This window comes from Myotis myotis, unplaced genomic scaffold (assembly GCF_014108235.1).
Source record: "Myotis myotis isolate mMyoMyo1 unplaced genomic scaffold, mMyoMyo1.p scaffold_m19_p_6, whole genome shotgun sequence".
In the NCBI taxonomy this organism is placed as follows: Eukaryota; Metazoa; Chordata; class Mammalia; order Chiroptera; family Vespertilionidae; genus Myotis; species Myotis myotis.
Genome location: NW_023416368.1, coordinates 54,137,479 through 54,163,384, shown reverse-complemented (window position 1 = coordinate 54,163,384; position 25,906 = coordinate 54,137,479). Strand labels below are relative to the sequence as shown.

General features: G+C 42.0%; 1 protein-coding gene across 5 annotated transcripts in view; it reads right to left on the bottom strand.

The window, feature by feature from the left end:
• ARHGAP10 (Rho GTPase activating protein 10) overlaps positions 1–25,906 on the bottom strand; it is a 256,451-nt gene that overhangs the window by 97,867 nt on the left and 132,678 nt on the right. For all 5 annotated transcript variants that reach the window (XR_004968109.1, XM_036312231.1, XM_036312230.1 and 2 more), the window contains 3 exons: positions 24,899–24,944; positions 22,880–22,945; positions 1,974–2,048 (listed from right to left, as the gene is read on the bottom strand). Coding sequence is in view for 4 of the 5 variants with exons in the window: in XM_036312231.1 (XP_036168124.1) it covers positions 1,974–2,048; positions 22,880–22,945; positions 24,899–24,944 (187 nt within the window). In the remaining variant the exon portion in view is untranslated. The remainder of the gene's footprint in view (positions 1–1,973; positions 2,049–22,879; positions 22,946–24,898; positions 24,945–25,906) is intronic.

Below are 25,906 nucleotides of genomic sequence, written 5' to 3'. Positions count from 1 at the left end.
CTGAATCAGAATGAAAGTAAAGACATATCTTAAAGAAACTGTAAATTTATTAGGAAAATGGGTAAATCTATTTTGTTAAGAGCTAAAGTTTGAGTTGGTGAGAAAGTAATAATAAAATAATATTAATGCTAATAAAAATCCAAAATTTGTGACTGACAATCTTAAACTTATACCAGGAATTATTTATAGATTAAATAAAATAATTTATTTTACAGCCCCTTTAAATGAATTAATACTTAATACAAAACGAACAAGCCAGCACCTTTCCCTCACATCAATGTTCTAACTTCCTCTGTTTGCAGAATACCACTGAAAACACAGTCTTTCCTTTGCCAGCAACATAAATGAGGCTGTCACACTTGGGTCCTGGACTTCTCTGTTCTGAGTCTCACGGAAAGCAAAAACAGTTTTCCAGGTCATGAGATTTTGAGGGCTTCGATTATTTTTAAAACACCTTGCAAGTTAAGGACTGTCAATGAGACATTTCCCAGGAGCAGAGGAAAGAAACTACCCTTGGAGTTCAAGGATACAAATCACGTGGGATTTTGTGAGACTAAAAACAAATGTACAAATTTGGGGGCAATTTAACACTTCGGGGTGGCCACAGAGACACCCTGTTGGAACTGACCCTGAATATGAACAGGAGATAATAAAAATAGTGGCAGGATCCTTAAGACCAACTGACTGCCACAGTGTGTGCCTGTCAGCCAAACCCCCCCCCCCCTTCTGAGAGCAACAGCCTTCCAGTTCTAATCATCATAACACCATCTTGGAAATGAGAAAAGTGTTTCTAATTTTAAAATGAACTAAAAGCAGATGCTATAGTCCCATTAAACTCTTCCAGCTGCTACTGAACCACTGGCAACCTGAGCCTATTTAATTTGGAGACCGCTAATAGCAAAAGGGAAAATCTGACTGCCAAAATGGCAACCCAAGTTAAACCAGAGAGGCAGAAAATAAAGCAGCTCATGGGAGTGGATGTATTCTAATGAGGTCTCCAACTGATGATGGGAAACTTCTACCTGTGGTTAATAGCTTAAAAAAAATAAAAGGTTGTTGCTTATTAAATCCTTAATTCCAATACAGCCAAACAAGCAATCCTATCTGTGACATCTCAATTGATGGTTTTATTTATCCTGGTTTCTGCTTCCTAAAAATGAGTCTTTGCTACAGTGCTTTAAGATGCAGACAGGTTTTAAATGCATCGATGGTACGCCTGAGGGCACTGTGAATGTTGATTAATTAAGGTGAGATATCACATTAATTAATATTTAGCAAGGTCCTAATGACACGCAGGCCCTCAAGCTAGATGAGCTAGTATCACTCCTCCAGAGGCAGTCTGCTCTGGGGTGGGAGGAGAAGCGGGCATCTTACAGGTGGCACTGCACTGGCAGCCGTGTGCAATGGAAAAGCGCTTTGTCATCCCAATAACGTCTGGGGTGATGAAATGCATTCACTTTCTGGCTTCCTTTGGTCTGTGATGCCAAAGAACACTGTGTTATCAGCACAGATGGGGCGTGCATGGTTCTGGAGGAGAGCCTGGTGCAAACTACAAACAAGTCCCTGTGAATACCAACGGACCCCTGAGAACCAGACTCTTGCTGTCAAGTGACAGTTTGGGAAGCTCCATAAAAATCAGCACCTCCCCGTGGTCTTGTCCAATCACATGGACTGTCAGGACTCTCGACAGCCAATTTGGAAGCCACACAGAGGCCTGGCTGCTACTTTCCTGTGTGATGTGGAAACGTAATGCTTTTCTTTTCTTGCATTTTTTAGTAAGTCAAGGGGAAGAGGGTAATCTGTGCTGATGCAAACACTAATCTACCTCTCAGAGACAACTGGGAGAAAACTAAGCTAGGCAGCAGAAGAGAATGGATTCGCAAGTATGCTGGACGTGACTATGAAACATTAATTCATGACGTCAATGAACATAAACAAATCATGCATGGAAAATGATTAGAAAAGAGGCATACCCATTAACATACTGAGAAGTCTCTGGACCTTTGAACTCACCCCCACAACTCTGTACAATCCTTGGTCATTTATACCTATTGGAAGAGACAAAACATTAACAAAATACGAGACTGTCATGTTTTAAAATCTGTCAACAAACAGTTGCTTTCAGAAATCTTTGCTAACTCACACTAACAGCATTCCTGTTGAGTATAAAAATAACGTTTGACAAAAGCAAGTGTTTACTAACTTGTTTAGCAGCTTGGTATTCATGAGTTATGGTTGGAAAATCATGTCATAAACAATGTTCCATGTGGACAAAATGTAATGAATTCATGTCAATGAAATTAGTTAAGCAGTATTCATGTATACCAATATAGTATAAAATACACAACTTTAATGTTTATTATGTGTACTTATTCTTGACATTTTCTTCTTTAAAACTTCAGCCTTTTATAAGTAATATGGTGCTGCCTCGGCCACTGTGGCTCATTTGGTTGAGAGTCGTCCTGTGCACAAGATGGCTGGCTCCATCCAGGTCGGGCCCAGACCCAGAGTTTCAGGCTCGAACCCCAGTAGGGAGCGAGCAGGAGGCAGCCAATTGATATTTCTCTCTCATTGATGTTTCTATCGTTCCCTCTTCCTTCCTCTCTCTCTAAAATCAATTAAAAAACCTAAAAACTTTTAAATATATCCTATCTAATAAAAAGAGTAATATGCAAATTAACCATCACTTGGCAATAAAGATGGCAGAACCTTCAGCCAATAAGGAGGGGATATGCAAATTGACACGACAAAGAAGGTGGCACCAGCTGCAGCCATGGAGAGCGGATGGGAGGCGGAGGCTTGGCTTCCTTGGTCGTCCCAGCCGGCTCGTGGCCGCCGCCCAGACAAAGCCATAGTGGCAGGGCTGAGGCAGAGGCAGTTAAGGACGATCAGGCCAGGAGGGGAGGGCAGTTGGGGGTGATCAGGCCAACAGTGGGAGAAGTTGGGGGTGAGCAGGCTGACAGGGGGGGACAGGTGGGGGCAAGCAGGCCAGTGATGGAGGGGGGGCAGTTGAGGGCAATCAGGCCAGCAGGGGGGGCAGTGGGGGCAAGCAGGCCGGCAGTGGGGGGCAGTTGGGCATGATCAGGCCAGCAGGAGGAGTAGTTTTGGGCAAGCATGCCGGGGCGGGGGGTGGGGGGGGGCCGCAGCTGGGGGCGAGCAGGCTGGTGGGGGGGGGGGGGGAGTTGGGGCTGAGCAGGTCAGGGGTGGGGCAGTAGGGGGCAAGCAGGCTGGCAGGGGAGGCAGTTGGGGGTGAGAATGTTGGTGGAGGGGCAGTTGGGGGTGAGCAGGCTGGCAGGTAGAGTGGAGAGTGGTTAGGGGTGATCAGGCAGGCAGGTGAGCGGTTAGGAGCCAGCGGTCCTGGATTGCAAGAGGGATGTCTGACTGCCTGTGGGATCGGGCCTAAACTGGCAGTCAGACATCCCCTGAGGGTTCTCAGATTGGAGAGGGTGCAAGCCGGGTTGAGGGACACCCTCGCCCCTGCACAAATTTCGTGCACTGGGCCACTAGTAAAAAAATAAAAATAATAAAGTGTCGATTAATACTCAGCAAAAAATCACTGGTTGGATGATTCTTGAAGACCATAGATACGCATTCAAAACTGCGGCAGAGCTGTTTTTGTTGTTCAGAGCTGTTAAATGCACCGTCTGATGAGAAACTCTGAAATTTTAAATAAGCATCACTCAAACTCTACATCAAAACAAACCAAATCGCTGCATTTTCTCTCTGTAGAGAGGTACAAGCAAAGTATCCCTGAGTACAGCAGGCATGAAAGAAAAGCAAGAAAAGTTACTGTCAAACATTAAGTATGTTGAACACATGACCTTGTTCTGATACTGAGTTGAATAAACCAATTTTAAAAGGACTTTTGGAGGCAATCAGGAAACTGTGAGTGGCATTAAGGTTATGTCAAAAATAGTTTATATTTTTTAAGTTAGATACTGAAAGGAGTGACCTGTGTTAGATTCACTTTAAGAAGGGGAAAGGGATAGATAAAGCAATTGCAGCAAAATCCTGGTAATCACCGAGTCTGAGTGACAACAAAAATGGGAGTTCATTGCACCACTTTCTCTACTCTTTTTATGCTTAAAAACTTTCATCAGAAAATAATGACTTCCAGAACATGTGACTTATTTATTTCTACAAAGAGTTGTAGATTTCTGCCTATGTGTTTACTTTCTGCACTATGCATGTTGAACACAACGGGCTGACGGGCTGACGAGGAGATGATGCCTCTAATCTCCAAAGTTTTCAAAACAGAAAAAAACACCAAACAGGCCATGAAATTTGCCCATGGGAGTATACTTTTTTTTTTCTTTATTAAGGTATTACATATGTGTCCTTATCCCCCCATTGCCCACCACCACCCCCGCTCATGCCCTCACCCCCCCCCCCATTTTCTGTGTCCATTGGTTAGGCTTATATGCATGCATACAAGTCCTTTGGTTGATCTGTCCCCCTTCCCCCACCCTCCCCCACCTTCCCTCTGAGGTTTGACAGTCTGATCGATGCTTCTCTGTCTCTGGATCTGTTTTTGTTCATCAGTTTATGTTGTTCATTCCACAAATGAGTGAGATTATGTGATATTTATCTTTCTCTAACTGAATTACTTCACTTAGCATAATGCTCTCCAGGTCCATCCATGCTGTTGTGAATGGTAGGAGTTCCTTCCTTCTTACTAGTACAGCAGTGTAGTATTCCACTGTGTAGATGCACCAGTTTTTTAATCCACTCATCTACTGATGGGCACTTAGGCTGTTTCCAAATCTTAGCTATTGTAAATCGTGCTGCTATGAACATAGGGGTGCATATATCCTTTCTGATTGGTGTTTCTGATTTCTCGGGATATATTCCTAGGAGTGGGATCACTGGGTCAAATGGAAGTTCCATTTTTAGTTTTTTGAGGAAACCCCATACAGTTCTCCACAGTGGCTGCACCAGTCTGCATTCCAACCAGCAGTGCACGAGGGTTCCTTTTTCTCTGCAACCTTGCCAGCACTTATCATTTATTGATTTCTTGATGATAGCCATTCTGACAGGTGTGAGATGGTACATTATTGTCATTTTGATTTGCATTTCTCAGATGATTAGTGACTTTGAACATGTTTTCATATGTCTCTTGGCCTTCTGTTTTTTCAAAAAGTATCTATCTAGGTCCGTTGCTCATTTTTTGATGGGATTGTTTATTTTCCTTCTGTTAAGTTGTATGAGTTCCTAAATATATTTTATTGATTTCAGAGAGGAAGAGAGAGATATAAACATCAATTATGAGAGAACATCATTGATTGGCTGCCTCCTGCACGTCCCTACTGGGGATCGAGCCTGCAACCCGGGCATGTGCCCTTGACTGGAATCGAACCCAGGACCCTTCAGTCCGCAGGCCGACACTCTATCCACTGAGCCAAACCAGCTAGGGCCATACTTGCTTTTTGTCTCCCTGCCTGGGGTGATGAAAAATAAATACTAGACAGAGTCTAAAGAACTGGATTCAAATCACAGCTCAGTCACTCCTAAGCTGAGAACTTGGGCAAGATGCGAAAGCTCCCAGCCTGGATGCTGCCTCTGAGATCACAGACAGTAGCCTACACCCTGTGTTGTGATGCGAGGGAAAAGAGGTGATGCCCACACGTGTTCTCTCAATTACTCAACAGAGCCAAGAACCTGAGAGCAAAGGCCACCCCTTCTGTCTAGACAAGTCTATTCAGAACGCTAAAGAACCTAAGTAGCAGAGACGCACCTTCCTCATGGGGAATGCTCACCAACTACAGGGAGGAGGAAAATGCAAGTCAGTTCTGCAAGGAATTGAAAAAAAGAAGGAAAGAAATTTGTCAACTCAGAGTGTGAGCCTGCTGAGCTTCATTCCTTCCTCCTCCTGTAGTCCAGAAGGCCATGGCAGTTTAAAATACCAGAGGATTCCCACCTCCCCTCCACCCAATACTACTCTATTTGAGAGACCTAAAACAGTCTGACCTCATTGCCAGAAGCCAAAAGAGCAAGCCATATTCTACAGTCAAATAAACGTGCCTGAAATACATGGAAAAATTAAATAAAAATGTTACTTCAGCAATAACAATCACTTTGTACTGGCAATTACTATCAGATAATTGATCAAGTTCAAATTCATCAGCCTGCGAGAAGTAGAGTTAATTGCTAATGCGTAATAAAAAGGTGCAAGGGGTAATTAATGCTACTCAGCACAGCTTTTATTTTTTTTTAATGAAATTTAAATAAACTTTGTACAAAAGCAGCTAGGAAGTAGCATGTAAAACACATACACTCAAGTTGTGTAAGATTTTCTGTTGCATTGTTCTTAGATGCTATGGACTATGGAAACTGGAGCATGCTTTATATCTACAAACACATCACACAAAAAATATTAATAAAGACTTTAAGGAATACAAACCACTCAATATGCCAAGTCATGTCAGTGGGTTTAGCCTATTTTCTCAGCTTCTCTCAAATTTCCCTCTTTCAGCCAAAGGGATCACTATTTGTAATCACCAAGTATTAGGATTTTGAATTTTTTTTTTTATTTCCTCCCTGTCACTTTCCAAATTCAACAGGTCAGCGTCTGCATTTTCTTCAAACTCAGAGTAATCTCTGTTTCTTGACAGTTTTAAATGTGGTACACACACATTTTTTTAAGGCACCCTTAGAGGAAACACATATACCCATAATCCATTCGGAACATCATCTCTGTTTTTTTAACTTTTTATTTTCCAAACCTCTGATTATCTAAGTTCTCTTCCATCCCTATTTAAGAGTAAGCCATCAATACAGTCTAAACTCCTCAGATGAACAAGTATGTAAGGCATAAACACCGATTATGGCCCCCACGTCACCTACCCAACATGTACTGTGTGGAGTATTCGCTTTAATCAGAGCAGACCACTGACTGGCCCACAATAACCAAATGCATTCCCTTCTCCACATCCACGTTCAAGTGGCAGTCTCCTCCCTTCTCCTCATAAATTACTCATCTGTCAAATATTATTTATAAAATATGTGGCAGGTGCGAGTCTAGCTGCCAAGGATTCAACAGTGAGCAAAAATAAAGTTCTATCCAGACCTTCAAAACCAGATAAAATACCATCTTTCTGACACCATAGTGATATTCCCTTATTCTGAGAGTGGCTCCTAATTAATCCTTTTAACACTTAATTATGTTTTAAAATTAACCAACAATCTCTTATGCACAATTCATAAAATCAAAAAATTTGAATGCCTGACCTGACATCAGGTTGAGTTTTTATTTTCCCCACTCAGTGTGAATATTTGTATTTCACCATGTTAAAAGTAATTTCCGCCCGGCCGGTATGGATCAGTGGTAAGCCTCAACCTATGAACCATGAGATCACAGTTTGGTTACCACTTAGGCCCATGCCTGAGTTGTGGGCTGGATCCCCAGTAGAGGGTGTGCAGGAGGCAGTCAACTGGTGGTTCTCTCTTATCATTGAGGTTTCTATCTCTCTCCCCCTCTCCCTTCCTCTCTTTGAAATCAATAAAAACATTTATTTTAAAGTTATTCCACACCAAACCTATCTGGAGATGATAGACTGTACAGTATATGTCCCTTATTACCTTTTTAAATTTAAAAGAAAATCTAAATTCTGAAATACATCCAACTTCAGAATTTTCAGATTACAAACTGAAGTCCTGTGTCCTGCTACGTTCTCTCCCTGAATGCACAGATATTTTACCTGAAAAGATGCGCAGTCAACCTTGTTTTTTGTTACTGTTGTTTTTAGTAGCTTTCATGGGGCCCTGCATAAAATAGTTGAGTGCAGAATAGACTATAGCTAGGCTGATTTGACTTGAAATTAATGTAGAACTACTGATATAGATTGGACTTGGGTCAAAACAGACATTATAGTTAGGAAATGAAAAGTTAAAGTTAAGATATCCAAATTATTAAAACTTTTTCAGAATATCAAGGCCCACTGATTTGCTATCATTACTACAACACTTTCTAACTTTTAACAAAAGTTGTCATCTGCTCAACATGTTTACAGGCCCAAATATTTTTTCTTCTGATAACTAAGATCAGTTCTGATCAGCAGGAAAGAAAAGGGAAGCACTCTCCATTACAGTGATGGGCGGGTGATGACAGCTGTCCCTGGGCAAAGTGAGTAAGGTGAAATCAACTGTGTCTGACTTCCCACCACCTGCCTCCTCCAATCTCACACAGCGCTATCACAGGACACCGCCCAGATCTTCCTGGAGGAGAGGGTTAGAAACGGGAATGAGTCAGGTTCCATCTCCATCTCTGCCCAACTGCCTCCCTCTCAGAACCCAAATGACTGGAGCAGCACGAGTCTATTCAGCACCAGAAAACACCTGTGTGGAGCTACAGACCTGCCAGGGGTCCCCAGAGGCCCTTGTAGGTGGGCTGGAGAAGCACAAAAGCAAGTAAGATAATCTGAAACAATAAGATGATCTGAAACAATAAACGAATTAGAGGCAAAAAGAAAAATTAACAGGGTTGACAAATTCGGTTCAATAACAGAGGTGGAGGCAAAGTCTGGCAAGTAGATGTGGTAAGAAGGAAACAAAGTGGCAATTCCAAGAAGCAGAAGCGAGAAGACAGGTCATTAACACACACACACACACACACACACAAAGACAAATGGAGAACATAAAATGAAAACCGGAAATAAATGAGAAGATAACAGGCTAAAAATTATATAACAATTTCCTGTTAACTTCTTAGGAATTATTGAGTGCTGACTGTATTTCAGGCACTGAGGTCGAATAAAGTGAAAAATGGGGTAAAATTAAAAAGAAATATAAAGTGAAAAGAGAAAGCAACTTGGAACCAACTGAGCCACGAAGTCTTTCCTTTCCTGTAAGCTTCAGAAATAGATTCTGTACCTGACAGCTCAGTATTCTTAATGCCTTGCACAGTCCTCAGCACATAGTGTAGACTTAACAAATGGACTGAATAAATTAGTGAATGAACTGAATAAATGAATAATAAGGTAATGACTGATTAGCAAAGAAATAAGGAAAGAAAATTAAGAGAGACAGAAAAGGTTATTTGTAACTATAAAATACAGATATAACAATATGAAGGGGTAAGGCTCAAAGTGGAACATAAACACTTGCTATGGTAACAGGCACACAATCATTTTTTAAAGTTTTGCAGGTGTGTGATTTTACAGAAATAAATGATCAATTTCTATGGGTCTGTAAACTAACAGATTCAGCTCTTATTTAGTAACTAGAAGCCTGGTACACAAAAATTTGTGCACTCGGGGCGGGGGGTGGGGGTGTCACTCAGCCCGGCCTGTGCCCTCTCGCAGTCTGGGACCCCTCGGGAGATAATGACCTGCTGGCTTAGGCCTGCTCCTGGGTGGCAGAGGGCAGGCCCAATCCCTAGGTGCAGCCCCTGGTCGGGCTCAGAACAGGGCTGATTGGGGAGTTGGGGCGCCACCCCCTGTCACACTCAAGGCAGGGTCGATGGGGAGGTTGCGGCGCCACCCTCTGTCACGCACAGAGCAGGGCCAATCAGGGGGTTGGGGAGCTCCCCCCTGTCACGCACAGAGCAGGGCCCATCAGGGGGTTGGGGAGCTCTCGCCTGTCACTCACAGAGTAGGGCGGATCAGGGGGTTGGGGCATCGCACCCTGTCACACTCAGGGCAGGGCCGATGGGGAGGTTATGGCTCTACCCCGTCACACACAGAGCAGGGCCTGTGGGGGGGTTGGGGCGCCGCACCGTCACACACAGCAGGGCCAATAAGGGGGTTGGGGCACTGCACCCTGTCACACACAGAGCCACAGGGCGATCAGGGGGTTGGGGAGCTCCCCCCTATCAGGCACAGAGCAGGGCTGATCAGGGGGTGGGGGTGCCTTCCCCTGTTACGAACAGAACAGGGCGGATAGGGAGGTTGTGGCCCCACCCCCGTCACACAAGGAGCCGCAGGGCGATCAAGGGGTTTGACCGCTGCCCCCTGTCACGCTGATCCCAGTTCGGAAGGCCTCGCAGTTCTGCTGATCCCGGTGCTGGGAGGCATATTACCCTTTTACTATATATGATTGAGGCCTGGTGCACGTGTGGGGGCCAGCTGGTTTGCCCTGAAGGGTGTCCTGGATCAGGGTGGGGGTCCCCACTGGGGTGCCTGGCCAGCCTAGATGAGGGGATGATAGCTGTTTGCAGCTGGTCACACACCCTTCAGGGTGGGGGTCCCCACTGGGGTGCCTGGCCAGTCTGGGTGAAGGGCTTAGGTCTGTTTTCAGGCTGGCGGGTGACTGAAGCTCCCAACTGCTCCTTTTTTTCTTTTTTTCTTTTTTTCTTTTTTATTCTGGGCCAGCTTTAACTCTGAGGCTTGGCTCCAGCTCTTAGGCCTCAGCTGCTGAAATCAGGTATCTGGTTTGTTTGGGTTCTATAATCGAAACACTGTTTCAACTCCGGCTCTGAGATCCCGGCTCGCTGAAAGCAGGTTTCTGGGGTTTTGTTTAGCTTCTATGTTTGTAACAATGTTTCAAACTGCAAGCTCAGAGGCTGGCAGCGGCAGGCGGGGAACGTTGGAGTCCTCCGTCACTGAAGCAAGCAAGCCTCATGTTCGCTTCAAGCTGCCTGGCTGCCGGCTGCCATCTTGGCTGGCAGTTAATTTGCATATCGCCCTGATTAGCCAATGGGAAGGGTAGCGGATGTACGGCTAATTACCATGTTTCTCTTTTATTAGATAGGATAAGAAGAGTGTTTGTCATAGAATGAGGTAATTGATCAATATTTGGGGAGGGGATAAATCGTGTTTGCACTTGTGCATGTTGACAACAGGGGTGAAAGGTCATTAATGTTCCTTCTTGTATTCACAGGATTTACATCAAAAGTCTGCCACATGGGAGTTCCCTCAAAAAAATAAATATGGATCTGCCATTGACCCCATGATCTCACTTCTGGGAATATATCCTAAGAAACCCGAGCACCAATCAGAAAGAATGTATGCACCCCTATGTTCATAGCAGCATAATTTACAATAGCTAAGATCTGGAAACAGCCCAAGTGCCCATCAGTAGATGAGTGGGTAAAAAAGCTGTGGTACATTTACACCATGGAATACTATGCATAAGTAAAAAAGAAGTCTCTCTTACCCTTTGAGACAGCATGGAGGGACCAGGAGAGTAGCATGCCAAGTGAAATAAGTCAGTCGAGAGAAAGACAAGTATCACATGACTGCACTCATATGCGGAATCTAAGTAACAAAATAAACTAATGAACAGAGTGGATCCAGAGACATGAAAGCATGGAACAGAGTGAGAAAATCTCAGAGGGAAGGAAGGGGAAGTGGGTAAATGGGAGGTAATCAACCAAAGACCTTGTATGCATATCTGCATAACCCATGGACACAGACAATAGGGTGTTGAAGGCCTGGGGGGTGGGGGGGCAGGGCGGGCTGGAGGGGATCAATGGGAGAAAAAGGGGGACATATGTAATACTTTCAACAATAAACAATTTTTTAAAGAAGTCTGCCATATGTTATTACTAATGGGGCACATGTGCATATTTATACATGTGTATGTATAAATACAAATACAGGTTACATATCCCACCAGCACTGCAAAGGCAAATTCTCCTATGGGCTATGGAATGAACAAACATGATTAATATTTATATATGCATAAAACTGTATTACTGTAATGTGTTTTAGAATTATATATTTATATAGTTATAAATATTAACCAATCTTGAAAGATTCTTGAAAACAAAAGAAAAAATGCACTATAGGTAAAATGATCAGGAAAAATTTGTGAGAAAATACCAAACACAAAGGTGAAGAATGATAAGCTATATTAAAAGGAAGCAATGATGAGACTCATGAATATTGTTTCGGGTCACAGGTGAATTACAAAACATTTCCCAATGTGTTCCTCACATGGTGTATAACCAATCCTCAACAGGCACTATGTTTAAATGTCTACTTGAGTCCAATAAGCACTTCCCAGGCTACCCACTGTGCTGAGTGACATAAAAATAAACAGGTTCATAGGCAGAAATCCTTCCAAGATACTGGGCAATTCATACCATTTTAAAGGTCTGCAAAAATGTGTGTTCATATTGAATTATTTTTAAATATAAGCATGCAGACGCCAAAATGAGTCCCTTAATCCAGTGATGGCGAACCTTTTGAGCTCAGCGTGTCAGCATTTTGAAAAACCCTAACTTAACTCTGGTGCCATTTCACATATAGAAATTTTTTGATATTTGCAACCATAGTAAAACAAAGATTTATATTTTTGATATTTATTTTATATGTTTAAATGCCATTTAACAAAGGAAAATCAACCAAAAAAATGAGTTCGCATGTCACCTCTGACACACGTGTCATAGGTTCGCCATCACTGCCCTATTCCATCAAAGGGACATACCATTCAGCATGATACCTTTAAGGTGTTGTATTATAGAATCAGGATTCTAAACTTTGGAAGAAGAATGCACTGTTTTCAACACATACAATGCACTCAGTACTGTACGAAGCAAGGTAGATGATATCTAAACACTGGGAATGTTAGAAGATTATAGCTGTACAAAGATGAAAAGCCCAAAATGAGATAACATTTTAAACCGTGTAGATAGATTATATATATCCTAGAGACACAAATTTGTTGAGTTTGTAAGATATAAATTATTACAGGTTAAGGTTACTGATAGCCTGGAAACTTCCAACTTGACCACCTCCCAACTGTATGACCTGGTAAGTTACTCGGTCTCCCTGTGTCTCCGCCTCTTTGCCTGATAAATGAGGTTAATGAAGGAATGGGGTTGTTGTGAAAATTAAAGAAGGTAATGTTTGTAAAGCGTTTGCATCAGCCCCACATACCACACATTCAAAGCTTTAACTGAGCATAAAATTCAAAATTAATATCAAAACAGCTAGGCACAATAAACATAAAAGTCATCCTATCCTAACCAAGGCATGCAGTCGACAGCCCACTTTCATAAAAATAAAGCACATGTTGGGAAGAGAGTCAACGTTCATTTAATATGAATGACTCATGGAAAATATAAAATTACTGCTCACCAATAACATTTGGAATTTCTCCTCTGGATCATAATTATTTGGGCAGCGGAGAGAAAAACATTACAGAGAGCTTCTATCTGCCAGGAACCAATCTGCATTTTCCCTTCCTGCGAAGTGTTGCTTTCACTTTCAGGTTGGCCTTCAGACTCTTTTCATATAAATCCACATCTGCATGATGATGAGTCGTTTCCCCGCTGTCAGGAAAGGGCTTATGATTTCCTTCAACCTGTCTTCCCACATCCAGACCAACCAGAGACTGAGCTCATAAATCCAACCCCGTGGCACATGAGGGCGGCTGCGCCACATCTACTTCTGTTACTGCTGCCCATCCCAGGCTACGTGAGAAATATGGAAAAAGCAAAAGGCTAATATCCATGTCCGGCCTAGTATTTCTGAAAGTACTGGTGATGTCAGGACTCCGTAAACACAATCTATACTTAACTCTAAGTCTCATCTCAAATTCAAGTCCAAATACAAGCAGTGTTCGGTTTATTAGCTTCTACCTTTGTGTCAGGGTCAGAATGGACTATATATTCCCAATGCTCTGTGTGGCTGGCTTCGTTTCCAGTTTCTAACCAACACAAGTGAAGGTATTTTTGCTTCAGATCAGACAACCTTAGACTTGTTGCTATTCCTTGTATAACCACCCAAGCCTGTGGGCAGGCTGCCTAGACTGGGGCTGGAGGCAAGTGACAGAATAACAAGGAGTTTCTTCTTTCTCTGGAACACTTGGGGTCCCAAACTTCCCCCAGTTGTCAGATGTCTTGCTGTCCCAGGATTTAAGAGAGGCTGTAGCCACAACTCGTTCGATGTGGCCTTCAGCCTTCCTCTCAGTGTGAACCTTAGGGAAAGGAGGATCTCACAGCCTCTGTTCAGTTTCCCTTAACTTGCTCTGAATCGTAGACTTCTCATACGCACTTAAGGCCTAATAAATAAGATATATCTGCTCAACTACCTACTGAGTAGTATAAGATTTGGCAGCTAGAGTACAGGAAACACTCAGGAAATGCTGCATGTTAGGATTTAAAATACTGTCAGATGCAGATTCCACACGTCATTATGTCTACAACTAAGAGACTTCCCACAGTGTTGCAGAGATTCCCAGCAAAGCAAGCAATTCTTTCCTGGGCAGATGGTGCACCTGCAGAGGTCCTTGATTAAGTTGGAATGGAAAGCAGACAGGTAGGTGTGACTTTAGAATGGCTTCATCCCAAAGCTAGAGGAGCACTTCAGAGATACTTAAATCTTCCCTCCCCACTTTCCTTTCCTATTGTCTACAGTTTCAAATCACCTCTGTTCTTTGAAAATGTGTGTCCTCTTTATTTTGTCCATCGTCAACATCCTCAGAAGATCAGCCTGCTGCATCTCCATCTCCTCCCTTTCCTTGTGGCTGAAAGCACTGGTATGAATAACTCAGTCTTAGATTTGCTTTTCGGTCTACTGCTTTCTAGCTCTGAGTCTTGTAAAAGTCAAACCATGTCTCTGCACTTCAGTTGCTCACATAAATGCCACTGTCTCAGAGGGTTCTTGTGGGAACAACACATAAGTACAACCTGTACAACCTGGCTATTCTCCAGGTTCTTGCCTTCACAACCACTAAACCCATATATGTCCTATGTGTCCATTCTTCTTCTTCCCCTCTGTCCCTGAATACAAAGATCCTCAGATTCTTCCTTTTGCTCCCTTACCTTCTTACCTCACCATCCACCTGAATGACTGACATTCAAAACCTCACTCACCTCTCTGAAAATGATACCCACCATCTCTCCTGCTGCCTTCGTTCTACTTCCAAAAGAAAAGTCACAGGTACCTAGAATTCGGGATTTACAAAACCAGTGTACATTCCTCCCAAACCTATCTCTCCTCGTGCATTCTGTCTTGGCTCACGATGTTGGCAATTACCTTAGCTGGAAAGCTCTGAGTCTATTTTTACATTCACTTTTTACTTACCCGCTACAACCCACAGGTCGCGGATTCTGTTTTTTCTTCCAAGTCTCTGTTCCTATCCATCTCTTCTTTCCATTGCCAAGGCCTTAGTTTAAACCTCCACCATCTCTCATTGGCATTATTTCTTTTTTTAAATCTTTATTGTTGAGAGTATGACAGATGTCCCCCTTCTTCTCACCAATGATCTGCATCATTTCTAAAACCCAACCAGTGATCCCACCTTCCATCTCCCGCAGCCACACCACTCCCATCCATTCCACTTCCTGTCAGAGATCTGAACACACTGCTTCTCTAACCTGTCAGTGTCTTACTACTTCCCACAGGACCGAGGCAGACACACAGCACAGCACCTGGGATCTGCCACAGTGGCCTCCACTGCTCACAGAGCATCTGCTCATATCATACCACCCACCCACTCCCCTCTGCCAGCAGCACCCAGAGCGGGCAGACACCCTCTACTCCAGCATCTCCCTCTGGAGCAAAAAGCAGGTTTATGTGTAATTTTGGAAAATAGAGATTGGTGTCTCCAACTAGAGCAAAGAGCCGACATGCTTGCCCACCTTTATAGAAGAGTCTGCTTCCTAAATTCAGAGTTCTTCTCCTATAATGCAACCTACTATGTGAGAGTAATAAGCTGACCTTCCTCTATGGCCCAGGAGTCTTATGTCTTCGACTATATTCATGAAATGATGCAGAAAATCTATAAAAGCAGCATAAAATCTCAAAGCCTTTACTGTCGTGAAACTACATTGAAGCTACCCTTTAAGAAAAGGAACCATATCTCCAGCATTTTTTCCTCCAATCTCTTTCCTGTAGGAAACATCCAGAAAGTGTTGACTAAAGCCCATTTAACATGTCCATGTCCCGGAATAGGTAAGTAATTAAAGTAAGATGGGATGGAGGGGACAGTTAAATCAAGGTATGTCTTATTTTCAAATTCATCATTCATGTAGCTTAAATCATTACAAAATTTTACTTATATAAATCAATGAAGAGACTCAAAGTCAAGGCAAAAGTTGGCCGTTGCATTTTGCAAGGTTCCTGTCATCCCCTCTCTACAGAGGCCAGGACGTTAGAAAAGGCTGGATCATGTCTCCTTGCTGCCACCTGCCTCCACTCAGAGCAGCTGCGGCATCGGGACTAAATTTTAGGCAACGTTGGAGGATCTCTTTCTTTGGACAGCTTGAGATCATCCTTGCTGAGCCTCTTCCCTTTTCTTCACTGTCCCTTGGCCATGTGACTGCTCCCGTGTCTGCAGGACACTGAGGAACAGAAGGTTGAGTGCCAAACCAGGTAATTTTGCTGCTGGTTACAAGAGCCACACAAAGTTACTAGATAAGTAAACTGAGGTGATTTATTTCCCTATGTAACTTACTTGTTTTTAAAAACTAAGCAAGGTTTCTCAGTGCTCCCAGACTCTTGAAACAATAATAGGACTACTTAACTATGACTGGGCTCACTTAATAGATTTATCTCTAAATAAGCAACTCACATTTACTAATCATTTAATATGTGCCAATGCCTCAAGCATTCTTAAAGCAACCCTGGGAAGGAGATACTACCTTTAGCCCCTATTACACATGATAAAACCAAGAGATGAGGAGGTTAAGTAACTAACTTGGTTGTAGAGTTAATAAGTCTTACAAATAAGGCTGAGTTCTGAGCTCACGCTCTTCACCATGATGCTAAGAGTGCCTCAGAGCCTTACAGGGACCTCATCACAGAATTTGAACCAAACACAAAATCTAGCATGCCTACTCTGTAGCAAGACAGTTGAATAATTTGTCTCTATTAATCTTATTCAACCATTCATCTGGCAGCTAATAGCTTTGGAAACTTATTTGTTCTTAAAGCAAGTAAGATGACTAATTGAGAAAATGAATAATCAGTCCCGACTAGCCTGGATTTATTATTTCGGTTTTGCATATGCATTTTTGCAGACACCACAAGACTCCTGAGCTCCCTCCTCCCACATCAGACTGTCCTCTGTATCCACCCACACTCATCTCACACCCATTATATTATGATTAAAAAAGAGACAGTGAGCAAAAAAACTTTCATTTACTGGCTGTAAAATTTCCCAGGAACAGCTGTTCTTTATTTTCTTCATTTTGCACGTAAGTTGCCCTTGGCAATTTAAGATTAATGTGCAATCATGCCAAAATATATTGCGAGTTCACTTTGGGCGTCTTCCCTCCCACAAAGATTAATTCTAAAACTCTACATTATTATCTTCTTCCAGCCCATCGTGAGACTCTATATAATTCCGGAAATGCTCTGGAAACAGAAAAATCCTCAACCCAACCTCAGAAAAATTTTCCAAAAACCTAAAACTACTTTTCAAAGAAAGAGAAATACACTTTTACATGTGACAAATCTAAGACTGTGACATCTTAGGGATGGCTTCCTACTTCTAGCCCGTGAATTCACAGCTTGTTACAAGGCTGAATCTGATAACTGACAGCTTGCCTAGACCGACATTTTAATGCCATACTCTAGAAATTAAAGTGAATATTCAAATTATTCACATATGGAAGATTTTTTAAGGGAAACTTCATAAACAAAAGTTGCATACAAATTTAATTTTAAATCATGATAACTATTTAAAAAATAGCAACTAAAAGAAGTTTTTAAGCAAAAAGAGTCTTCCTTGGTTTTTGCATATTTTACAATACAAGTACCTGAAAAACTAGGTGTCTTGCAGTTGCAGACTAATACAATGTACTGGGTATGGGAGATGGTTCCTTTTTAGGAAGGGGAGTTATTTACTTAAGGAAATTAGGTAGTGAATCCCCAAGATCTGAAACCATTAAGACTCTTCCACATGTATTATGATACAACTTTCTATCGATATCTAAAATATTACCCAGAATGCAGAAAGATGCTGACAAACTGATACAGCAGTAAAAACCAATCCTTCATGTTATTTGAAAGTACTAATTCCAACCACATATAGAAGAATAAATTCTTCCAATAATTTTACAAACTGTTGGGACACACAATGGTGCTAAGGTGCCATTTTAATCAAATCTCTGAATTCTCAAACAGAAAGCAGTTGCTTACTATATGTGTAAGACACTGACCAAACTTAGAAATGAAGAAAGGCAGGCAAACACTAAGACGTTTTCTCTACTTAAAGGAAAGAGTCAAGTTTCAGAAACAAGATAAATACATGAAATGTAATGAACACACCCTGCAATATCGTAGTTAAAGGAAGAACATGGACATTTCACAATTAAAAAGAATTCAGGGGAAGGATGGAAAGAGGACAAATATAGTTAATGAATATCTACTATGTACAAAAATTAGCTCTTTTATCCTCACAAACATGCATGGAGCTAGACAGCATGAATGAAATTCCGAGTTACATTCTTTTAGAAATCAAGAGTCCCAGAGGTTAAGAATCTTTCCAAGATGCCTATCTTATCTCACCACTTTGGAGCTTAAACCTGACAACTGCTTATCAATTCATGAATAAGTAAACCTCCTTCAGAGTAACGGTGTCACCCTTCCTCCCACGATCCTCTCCTGTCCTTCCTCTAGTCTCGACCATTATTTTTTTAAAGTTTTTTAAGTTATACTTGACGTACAACATTGTATGAGTTTCAAGTGTACAACATAGTGGTTCAACATTTATATACCATGCAAAGGAATCACCCTGATAAGTCTAGTAACCATATATAATTATGACAATATTATTGACTGTATTCCCTATGCTGTCCACTACATACCCATGACTTATTTTATAACTGGAAGTTTGTATTCTTTAATCTCCTTCCCCTTTTCCTCCCATCTCCGCACCCCATTCCCCTCCAGCAACCATCAGTTGGTTCTCTGTATCTGAGTTAGGTCCCAGGGGCATTGCATTCTCTGCCCCTCCATCCCCACTTTCCAGCACTGTTTCCCGCAGGCACAGCAACCAGGAACCTTAACTTCTTTGGATTGCAAAAGGGACCAGGCACCTTTAAGGCCAGGTATCAGTGATAAGCAAAGCCCTCCTACCCATACCTGAGAGAAAAGTAAGTCCTGCTGTTTTAAACCATAGACACTTGTGGGTCTCTTGTTAGAGGAGCATACCGTAAACTAGCTTTATTCTGACTGATGAAATAAAGTGAGACAACAACACCTGTAGCACAAAAAAATACCAACAGCAATTACAGCTGACTGGGGGAAATCATTAAGACCAAATTCCTTGAAAGAGCTTCCAAATTTAGCATAAAAAGCCTCAGAGATTCTCTAATGTTCCTCATTATCTACACTAATAAAAGACAAACATGCAAATTGACCATACCTTCGCTATGCCTTAAGCCATGCCCACCAAGCCAATCAGAGCAACTATATGCAAATTAATCCAACCAAGATGGCGGCCGGCAGCAACGGAGCTGGAGCAAGCAGGAGGCTTGGCTGCCCCAGTGGAGGAAGCCAAGCTTCCCGCCTGCCGCGGCCGGCTCTGAGCTCCACTCAAGGCAACAAAGTTTCAATTATAGAAAATAAATAAACCCCAGATACCTGCTTTCAGCCGGCCAGGGCCACGGAGCTGGAGCGAGCAGGAGGCTTGGGTTGCCCCTGGCGATGGAGGAAGCCAAGCTTCCCGCCTGCTCTGGCTGGCTCTGAGCTCCATTCAAGGCTACAAAGTTTCAATTATAGAAGGTAAATAAATCCCAGAATAAACAAAGAAAAAAAGGAGAGGCTGGGAGCTTCTATCGCCAGAGGGCTTGGCCAGCCTGAAAACGGCCCTCAGCCCCTCACCCAGACTGGCCAGGCATCCCAGTGGGGACCCCCCACCCTAAAGGGGGTGTGGCCTGCCTGAAAACAGCCATCATCCCCTCACCCAGGCTGGCCAAACCTCCATGGGGTGAAGGTCCCCACTGGGGGGGTGGCTTGACCAGCTTGCAAACAGCCATCAGCCCCTCACTCAGGCTGGCCAGGCACCCCAGTGGGGACCCCCACCCTGAAGGGAGTGTGACCAGCCTGAAAACATCCATCAGCCCCTCACCCAGGGTGGCCAGGCACCCCAGCGGGACCCCCACCCTGATCAGGGACACCCTTCAGGGCAAACCAGCCAGCCCCCACCCACACACCAGGCCTCTATCCTATATAATAAAAGGGTAATATGCAAATTAACCCTAACAGCAGAACGACTGGGAATGACTGGTCACTATGACACACACTGACCACCAGGAGGCAGATGCTCAATACAGGAGCTGTCCCCTGGTAGTCAATGCACTCCCACAGGAGAAGCTCTGCTCAGCCACAAGCCAGGCTGATGGCTGCCAGCACAGTGGTGGTGGTGGGAGCTTCTCCCGCCTCCTCAGCAGCACTAAGGATGTCCGACTGCAGCTAGGGTCTGCTCCCTGCTGGTAAGTGGACATCCCCTGAGGGCTGCTGGGCTGCCAGAGGGATGTCTGACTGCCAGCTTGGGCCCAATCCCCCAGGGAGTAGGACTAAGCCAGCAGGTGAACATCCTCCGAGAGGTCCCAGACTGCAAGAGGGCATAGGCCAGGCTGAGGGACACCCCCGAGTGAGTGCACAAATTTTTGTGCACCAGGCCTATAGTTTTTAATAATATCATCTGACAGTTGATTCTTTAACTATTTTTAGTCTATTAATCCATTAAAAACAAAAGGCTTTAATAATGGAAGCCCTTGGAGAATAAAAAATTTGAAAAAAAATGTGTTTTTTTAATATTTAAATGGGAAAACCTAATTTAACACATTGTATGCGGGAAACGTATTTATACGTTTTACGTATTTATACGTTCTACCAGTGTAGTAGAGCATGGGACACGTATTAATACGTTTTTTATAGACTAGCGGTAGAATGCGGGTAACGTATAAATCCGTAAACTAAAGTTATCATAATTTTACTGAAGGTTGCCATTTGTGCAAAAAATTAGCAAAAATGGCCCACGCCACCTGTTAGCGCGCGATAAAAACTACCCGCAAACAATGTGTTAAAAGTGTAGATTCGTTCTTCTGTTAAAAACATCCAGCCCTGGCCGGCTTCCTCAGTGGTTAGAGCACTGGCCTGCAAACTGAAGGGTCTCGGGCTTGATTCCTGGCCAAGGGCAAGTACCTGGGTTGCAGGTTCAATCCCCAGCTCCTATCAGAGCTTGTTTGGGAGGCAACCAATCGATGTATCTCTCTCACATCGATGTTTCCCTCTCTTTCTCCTCCCTCGCTCCTTCCCTCCCTCACTTTACTCTCTCTAAAACAAGCAATGGAAAAATATCCTCGGATGAGGATTAAAAAAGAAAAAAAATCCAACAACTTAATATATTTATAATAAAAATACATTCCATATATATAGGTTCTAATAAATACAGGGTGGGGCAAGAGTAGGTTTATAGTTGTGAATACACAAAACACAGAGTTTATTATTCTTGTATTATCATTAATTAGTGCATTATTTTCTACACAAACAATGGTAAACCTACTCTTGCCCCACCCTGCATGTTCTAGTCAATGTACAGAAGATTCCCAAAAGCTACACATATCAATAAGAAAGAGTTCTACACAGATTTTTATCTATTCAGAAAATGTGTAAAATATAACTTTTTGGGGAAAGAATTCAATGATCAAAATAATATACATACAAGTAATACAATTAAGGTTCTTAAGAGGCTCAGGGAAAACAGAAACATGAATAAGAAGTGAGAGATATGAGAATCACAGTATTTTCCTGAAGTCTGAAAATTCTGGAAGCACGAGGAAAATGAAGACAGCTGTCAGCTCAACTTCAGCGCAGGTGGACATGAAGGAAAACTGTCAGAGCCTCCATGGCCACTGTAACAGAGTGTGGGAGAAAAGGCTCTCTGTGGCTGAGGTCTTTGTAATTGATGGGCAAATCCCCAAATCACAGAACAGCTCATATCCCACAGGCTAATTTCACAGGCAGCAGTTCTGGCTTGTATATAACAAAGGCCTTGTTTTGACAGAAAACATGAATGCAATGCTTCATCTCACTAAGTCATCCAAAGTAGGCCTGGAATGTACATGCATGAAAGTGAATTAAGTTCTCAATATTCCAGTACCTCACCAGATTATTTCTCTGAAGTCGGCTGGAAGGGCTGCAAAGTGCCACAGCCCTGTTTTTCCTCAGGGACTGTAAAGAAATGCCCGTGAACTTTTGGTTGGGGAAAGGATTAGCTTCCCTTCAATTTAGGATGGAAGCAACCCAAATATTTATCAACATGTGAAAGGATAAATAAATTCAGTTCATCCATGTCATGGAAGTCTACCTAGCAATAAAAAGAAAATGAGCTAAGGATACACCCAACAAGGTGGATTTCAAAAGCATTAAGCCAAATAAAGAAGCTAGGCTCAAAAGATGATATACTGCATTAATCCACTTATATAAAATGCTATTTTTAAAAAGAACTAGAGTGCAAAAAAGCAGCTCAATGATTGCCAAGGGCCAAGGAAGGAATAGAGATTGATTGCAAAGAGGCCCAAAGGGATTTTGAGGAGAGAGAGCAATCTATGATTGCAGTAGTTCTACAACTGTATACACTTATCAAAACTCATCAAGCTGTACTGTTAAAGTCAGTGAACTTTATTATATGTAAATGAGACACCAAAGAAACTTATTTTTTCGATGGAGGCCAACATGACCATGGATATGGGAATATCTCAACAGTGCATGAACAAAAGGTGATTAAGATTGGCAGCCCAACACTGCTGATTCTTCCATGATTCTTCCTTTTCAGTGCTGGGAGGAGTATGTAAATGAAAAAGAAAACCCCATCCTGACACAATAAATGAACAACGGAATCTCTGACATGGAGAATGTGCCCATTCTTTTCTGTATTTCCCTTTACGACACTCAACCATGCAATGAGCATTTTAAACGTCTCTCAGATTTCACATACCTGTCAACTTTCAGGAATAAAATGACTCAGATAATCACATTACCTCGTGTTTCAACTGCACTGATGCACTTTCTGAGAATTGTGAATCCCATCTTATCCAACTGTGCACCTAAAAGAAATAGTGATAAAACATGAAGGGCACAATTAATTACTTACATTTCTCTTCCTTACAAAAACAAGAAAATTTATTTAAACTCAATTTAATTTTTATTTTCCTATTAAGAAAAAGAAAACCAAAAGCCATGTACTCCCTGTTTAAATAATGTAAATGACAATTTCAAATATTTAGAGGACCGCTCAATGGCCTATTAGGCCACCTACTATCAATATCAATAAATTTACTGTTTAAAACAACATTTATACTAATAAATACAACTTACATCACAAAACGGAAAAGAAAGCGATACAAAACCTTTAGGGGAAGCTATCTGGAAATAGTTAAGATACATTTTGCCAAAGTTCCAACAACAGCTTTTTTTAAAAATTATATACGAGTGGAGGTTTTAAAAAGTTATATGTGAGGAAAGGTTTTTAAATTACTTGACAGTTGGAGAAATAACACACACTATTTTTTTAAAACCTAGGGGAAAATATTTAAGAAACACTTTTTAAAAACATTATTTGGGTCATGATCTTCAAAAAGAATTTCATATTTTATTCCTTGCTCTAAGCATTTAATATTTTATTGTTTTCACAATGAATTTAGAACAGATGATTCGTGTAGTAGATAATTTTGAAAATATATTAGTTTTTTTCTAATACAGACTCTTGCCTATGGATTAGGCTGGCATATTTTGAGCACCTAATAAAAGACAATTCTTGTGTCAAAATGAAAACAGGGAAAGTAAATACTTTAGTTCTGCATTTAGAACTAGGGAACAGTAATGCTAACTCTTGCCTCTCAGCGGGGATAGCATGAACAACCCATGAATATAAATTTTGCAGGTTTTATGCTAAGCTTCAAAATAATTTTAATGAGGAAAATCGGGCAGTGGTTTGCTGAGAAAATGCAAGTGATTCTTTCTGCTTGGCAAAACTTTTTTAAAGGCATGTTTCCATTTCTCTATTTAAAAAAAGAAGAAAGAAAAGAGAGAAGGAAAAAAAGAGAGAGATAGGGGAAAGTAGGTAAAGAGAGGAGAGAAAGAAAAGAGAAGGAAAGGAGGAAGGAAGGGAGGAAGACAGGAGGGAAAGGAGGAGGAGAAGGAGGAGGAGAGAGGGCAGAAAGAAGTTAAGAAGATGCTGCAGTACATTTACAACCTTGCGTGCACACTGTCACTTTCCAGTGCCAGGCTAGAAAAGATGTCTTTTATTCATGTTTGGCTCAAGTGATATGCACATCATGGTAATTCTGAAATTGTACATTATGTGACATAATGTCTCCAAACTGTGGACATGTGAGAAATGCAGTCTTAATTTCTCCAAAGATATCAAAAGTAAATTCATAAAGAATCTAGCAAATCTGATCATATGTTTGGTTTACCTCAGTAAAATCCAGACTACAGAGCCAAGCAGTACTTCATTTTCCTTTAGTGCATACACACAATGCATGTGAAATCACTGTCCTAGAATATGTGAGTATGTTCTAAGGTGTCATGATATGTTATTTGTGGAGCCAGATGCAGAGACTCTAAGGATAAAGGACATCAAGGGTGAGGGAGCGGTGGCCAATAAGAGACCTGATAAACAGCTCCTACCAACAGGAACTTACAACGGAGGAAGCTGAAAGACGCATACCTGAAACTCCTATGTGTTCATGTATGGCTATAGGAATAAATATCAAAATGAATTTTGACAGAGAATATATTTTGGGTTTTTAGAGAAAGTAACTGTAGAGAAAGAATTTTTTTTTTAATGCTCAGAGATGGGATCAATGAGGGTTACAAAAGCCCAGGAAAATCTGAACAGGTCCCCAGTGAATAAGGCAGAACACATAGTACCTGGAGGGCTAGCATAGAGAGGGTGCAGAGAGTGAGCACCCAGCAGCAGTCTGACATCAGTAATGAAAACAGAGACATTCATGGAAGAGGGAGGCAAACAGTCTGTTTTATAAATTAGCACTTACTTCCTTCTGGTCTTGGGACGATGGCTCTATTAAAAGTATGGAGCAGCTGGTAAGAGAGAAAAAAGGGGAAACAGTATTTTTAACAAATCAATAAAAATGATTCAGTAGGCACACCTAGGGCTTTGCAAAAAGTACACTGGTATTGGAGAATTCCCATCATCTGCTCTAATGTAGACAGCTAGCCCACTCCGTCTCTCACTGAGGGAGCAAAAACAAGGTGAAGGGACCACGATTCCTAGGGAACTCCTTTAAAAGTCCATGCAAATATGAAATGCTCAGCCTGACAACTCTAGAAGGACAAAGTCATTGCTGCATTTTGATCCGTAAGGTGAAGCTCATTTTTGCGCCACTATTTCTAAAACCTGGTTTCTACCTAATTCAGAAAGCGATGACTCGGGCCCATCATGTAAATAACCACATCTGAAATAGACAGGTGATCATTCCAGGCTGCCTCTAAGAATTCTAGCGCCTCCCCATTATGTGCAAGACATACATAGCACCTGCAAAAACTACACAGTACCTGAACTGTCGCCATATAAATACACAGCTGAACACAGTTATGTGCCGCTTACCAAAAGGGGCTATGTTCTGAGAAATGCATTGTTAGGTGATGGTATCATGGTGCGAGCAAACACCTAGATGCTGTAGCCTACTATAGTAATTGTAAATGGGACTATACTTTAATGCTACTGGCAGCACAGTAGGTTTGTTTACTAAGGCATCTCTGCACAAACACATGAGTCATACCTCACAAAGGCTACGGTAGACACTGGGAATTCTTCAGCTCCATTATAATCCTGTGGGACCACCATAGCATATGTGGTGCATATCTGTAGTGCATGACTGTATTTTCTTTCTGCACATTTGCCTTTATCTGTGTATCTCAAATGGATGACTTGACTCTTTACTCTAAAGAAGGGTTATACATGTCTTCAAGATGAGACTGCCTTTGGCAACAGATTTATTTCTATATAGATTTGTTTCTATAATGATCCCAAGTCCCCAATT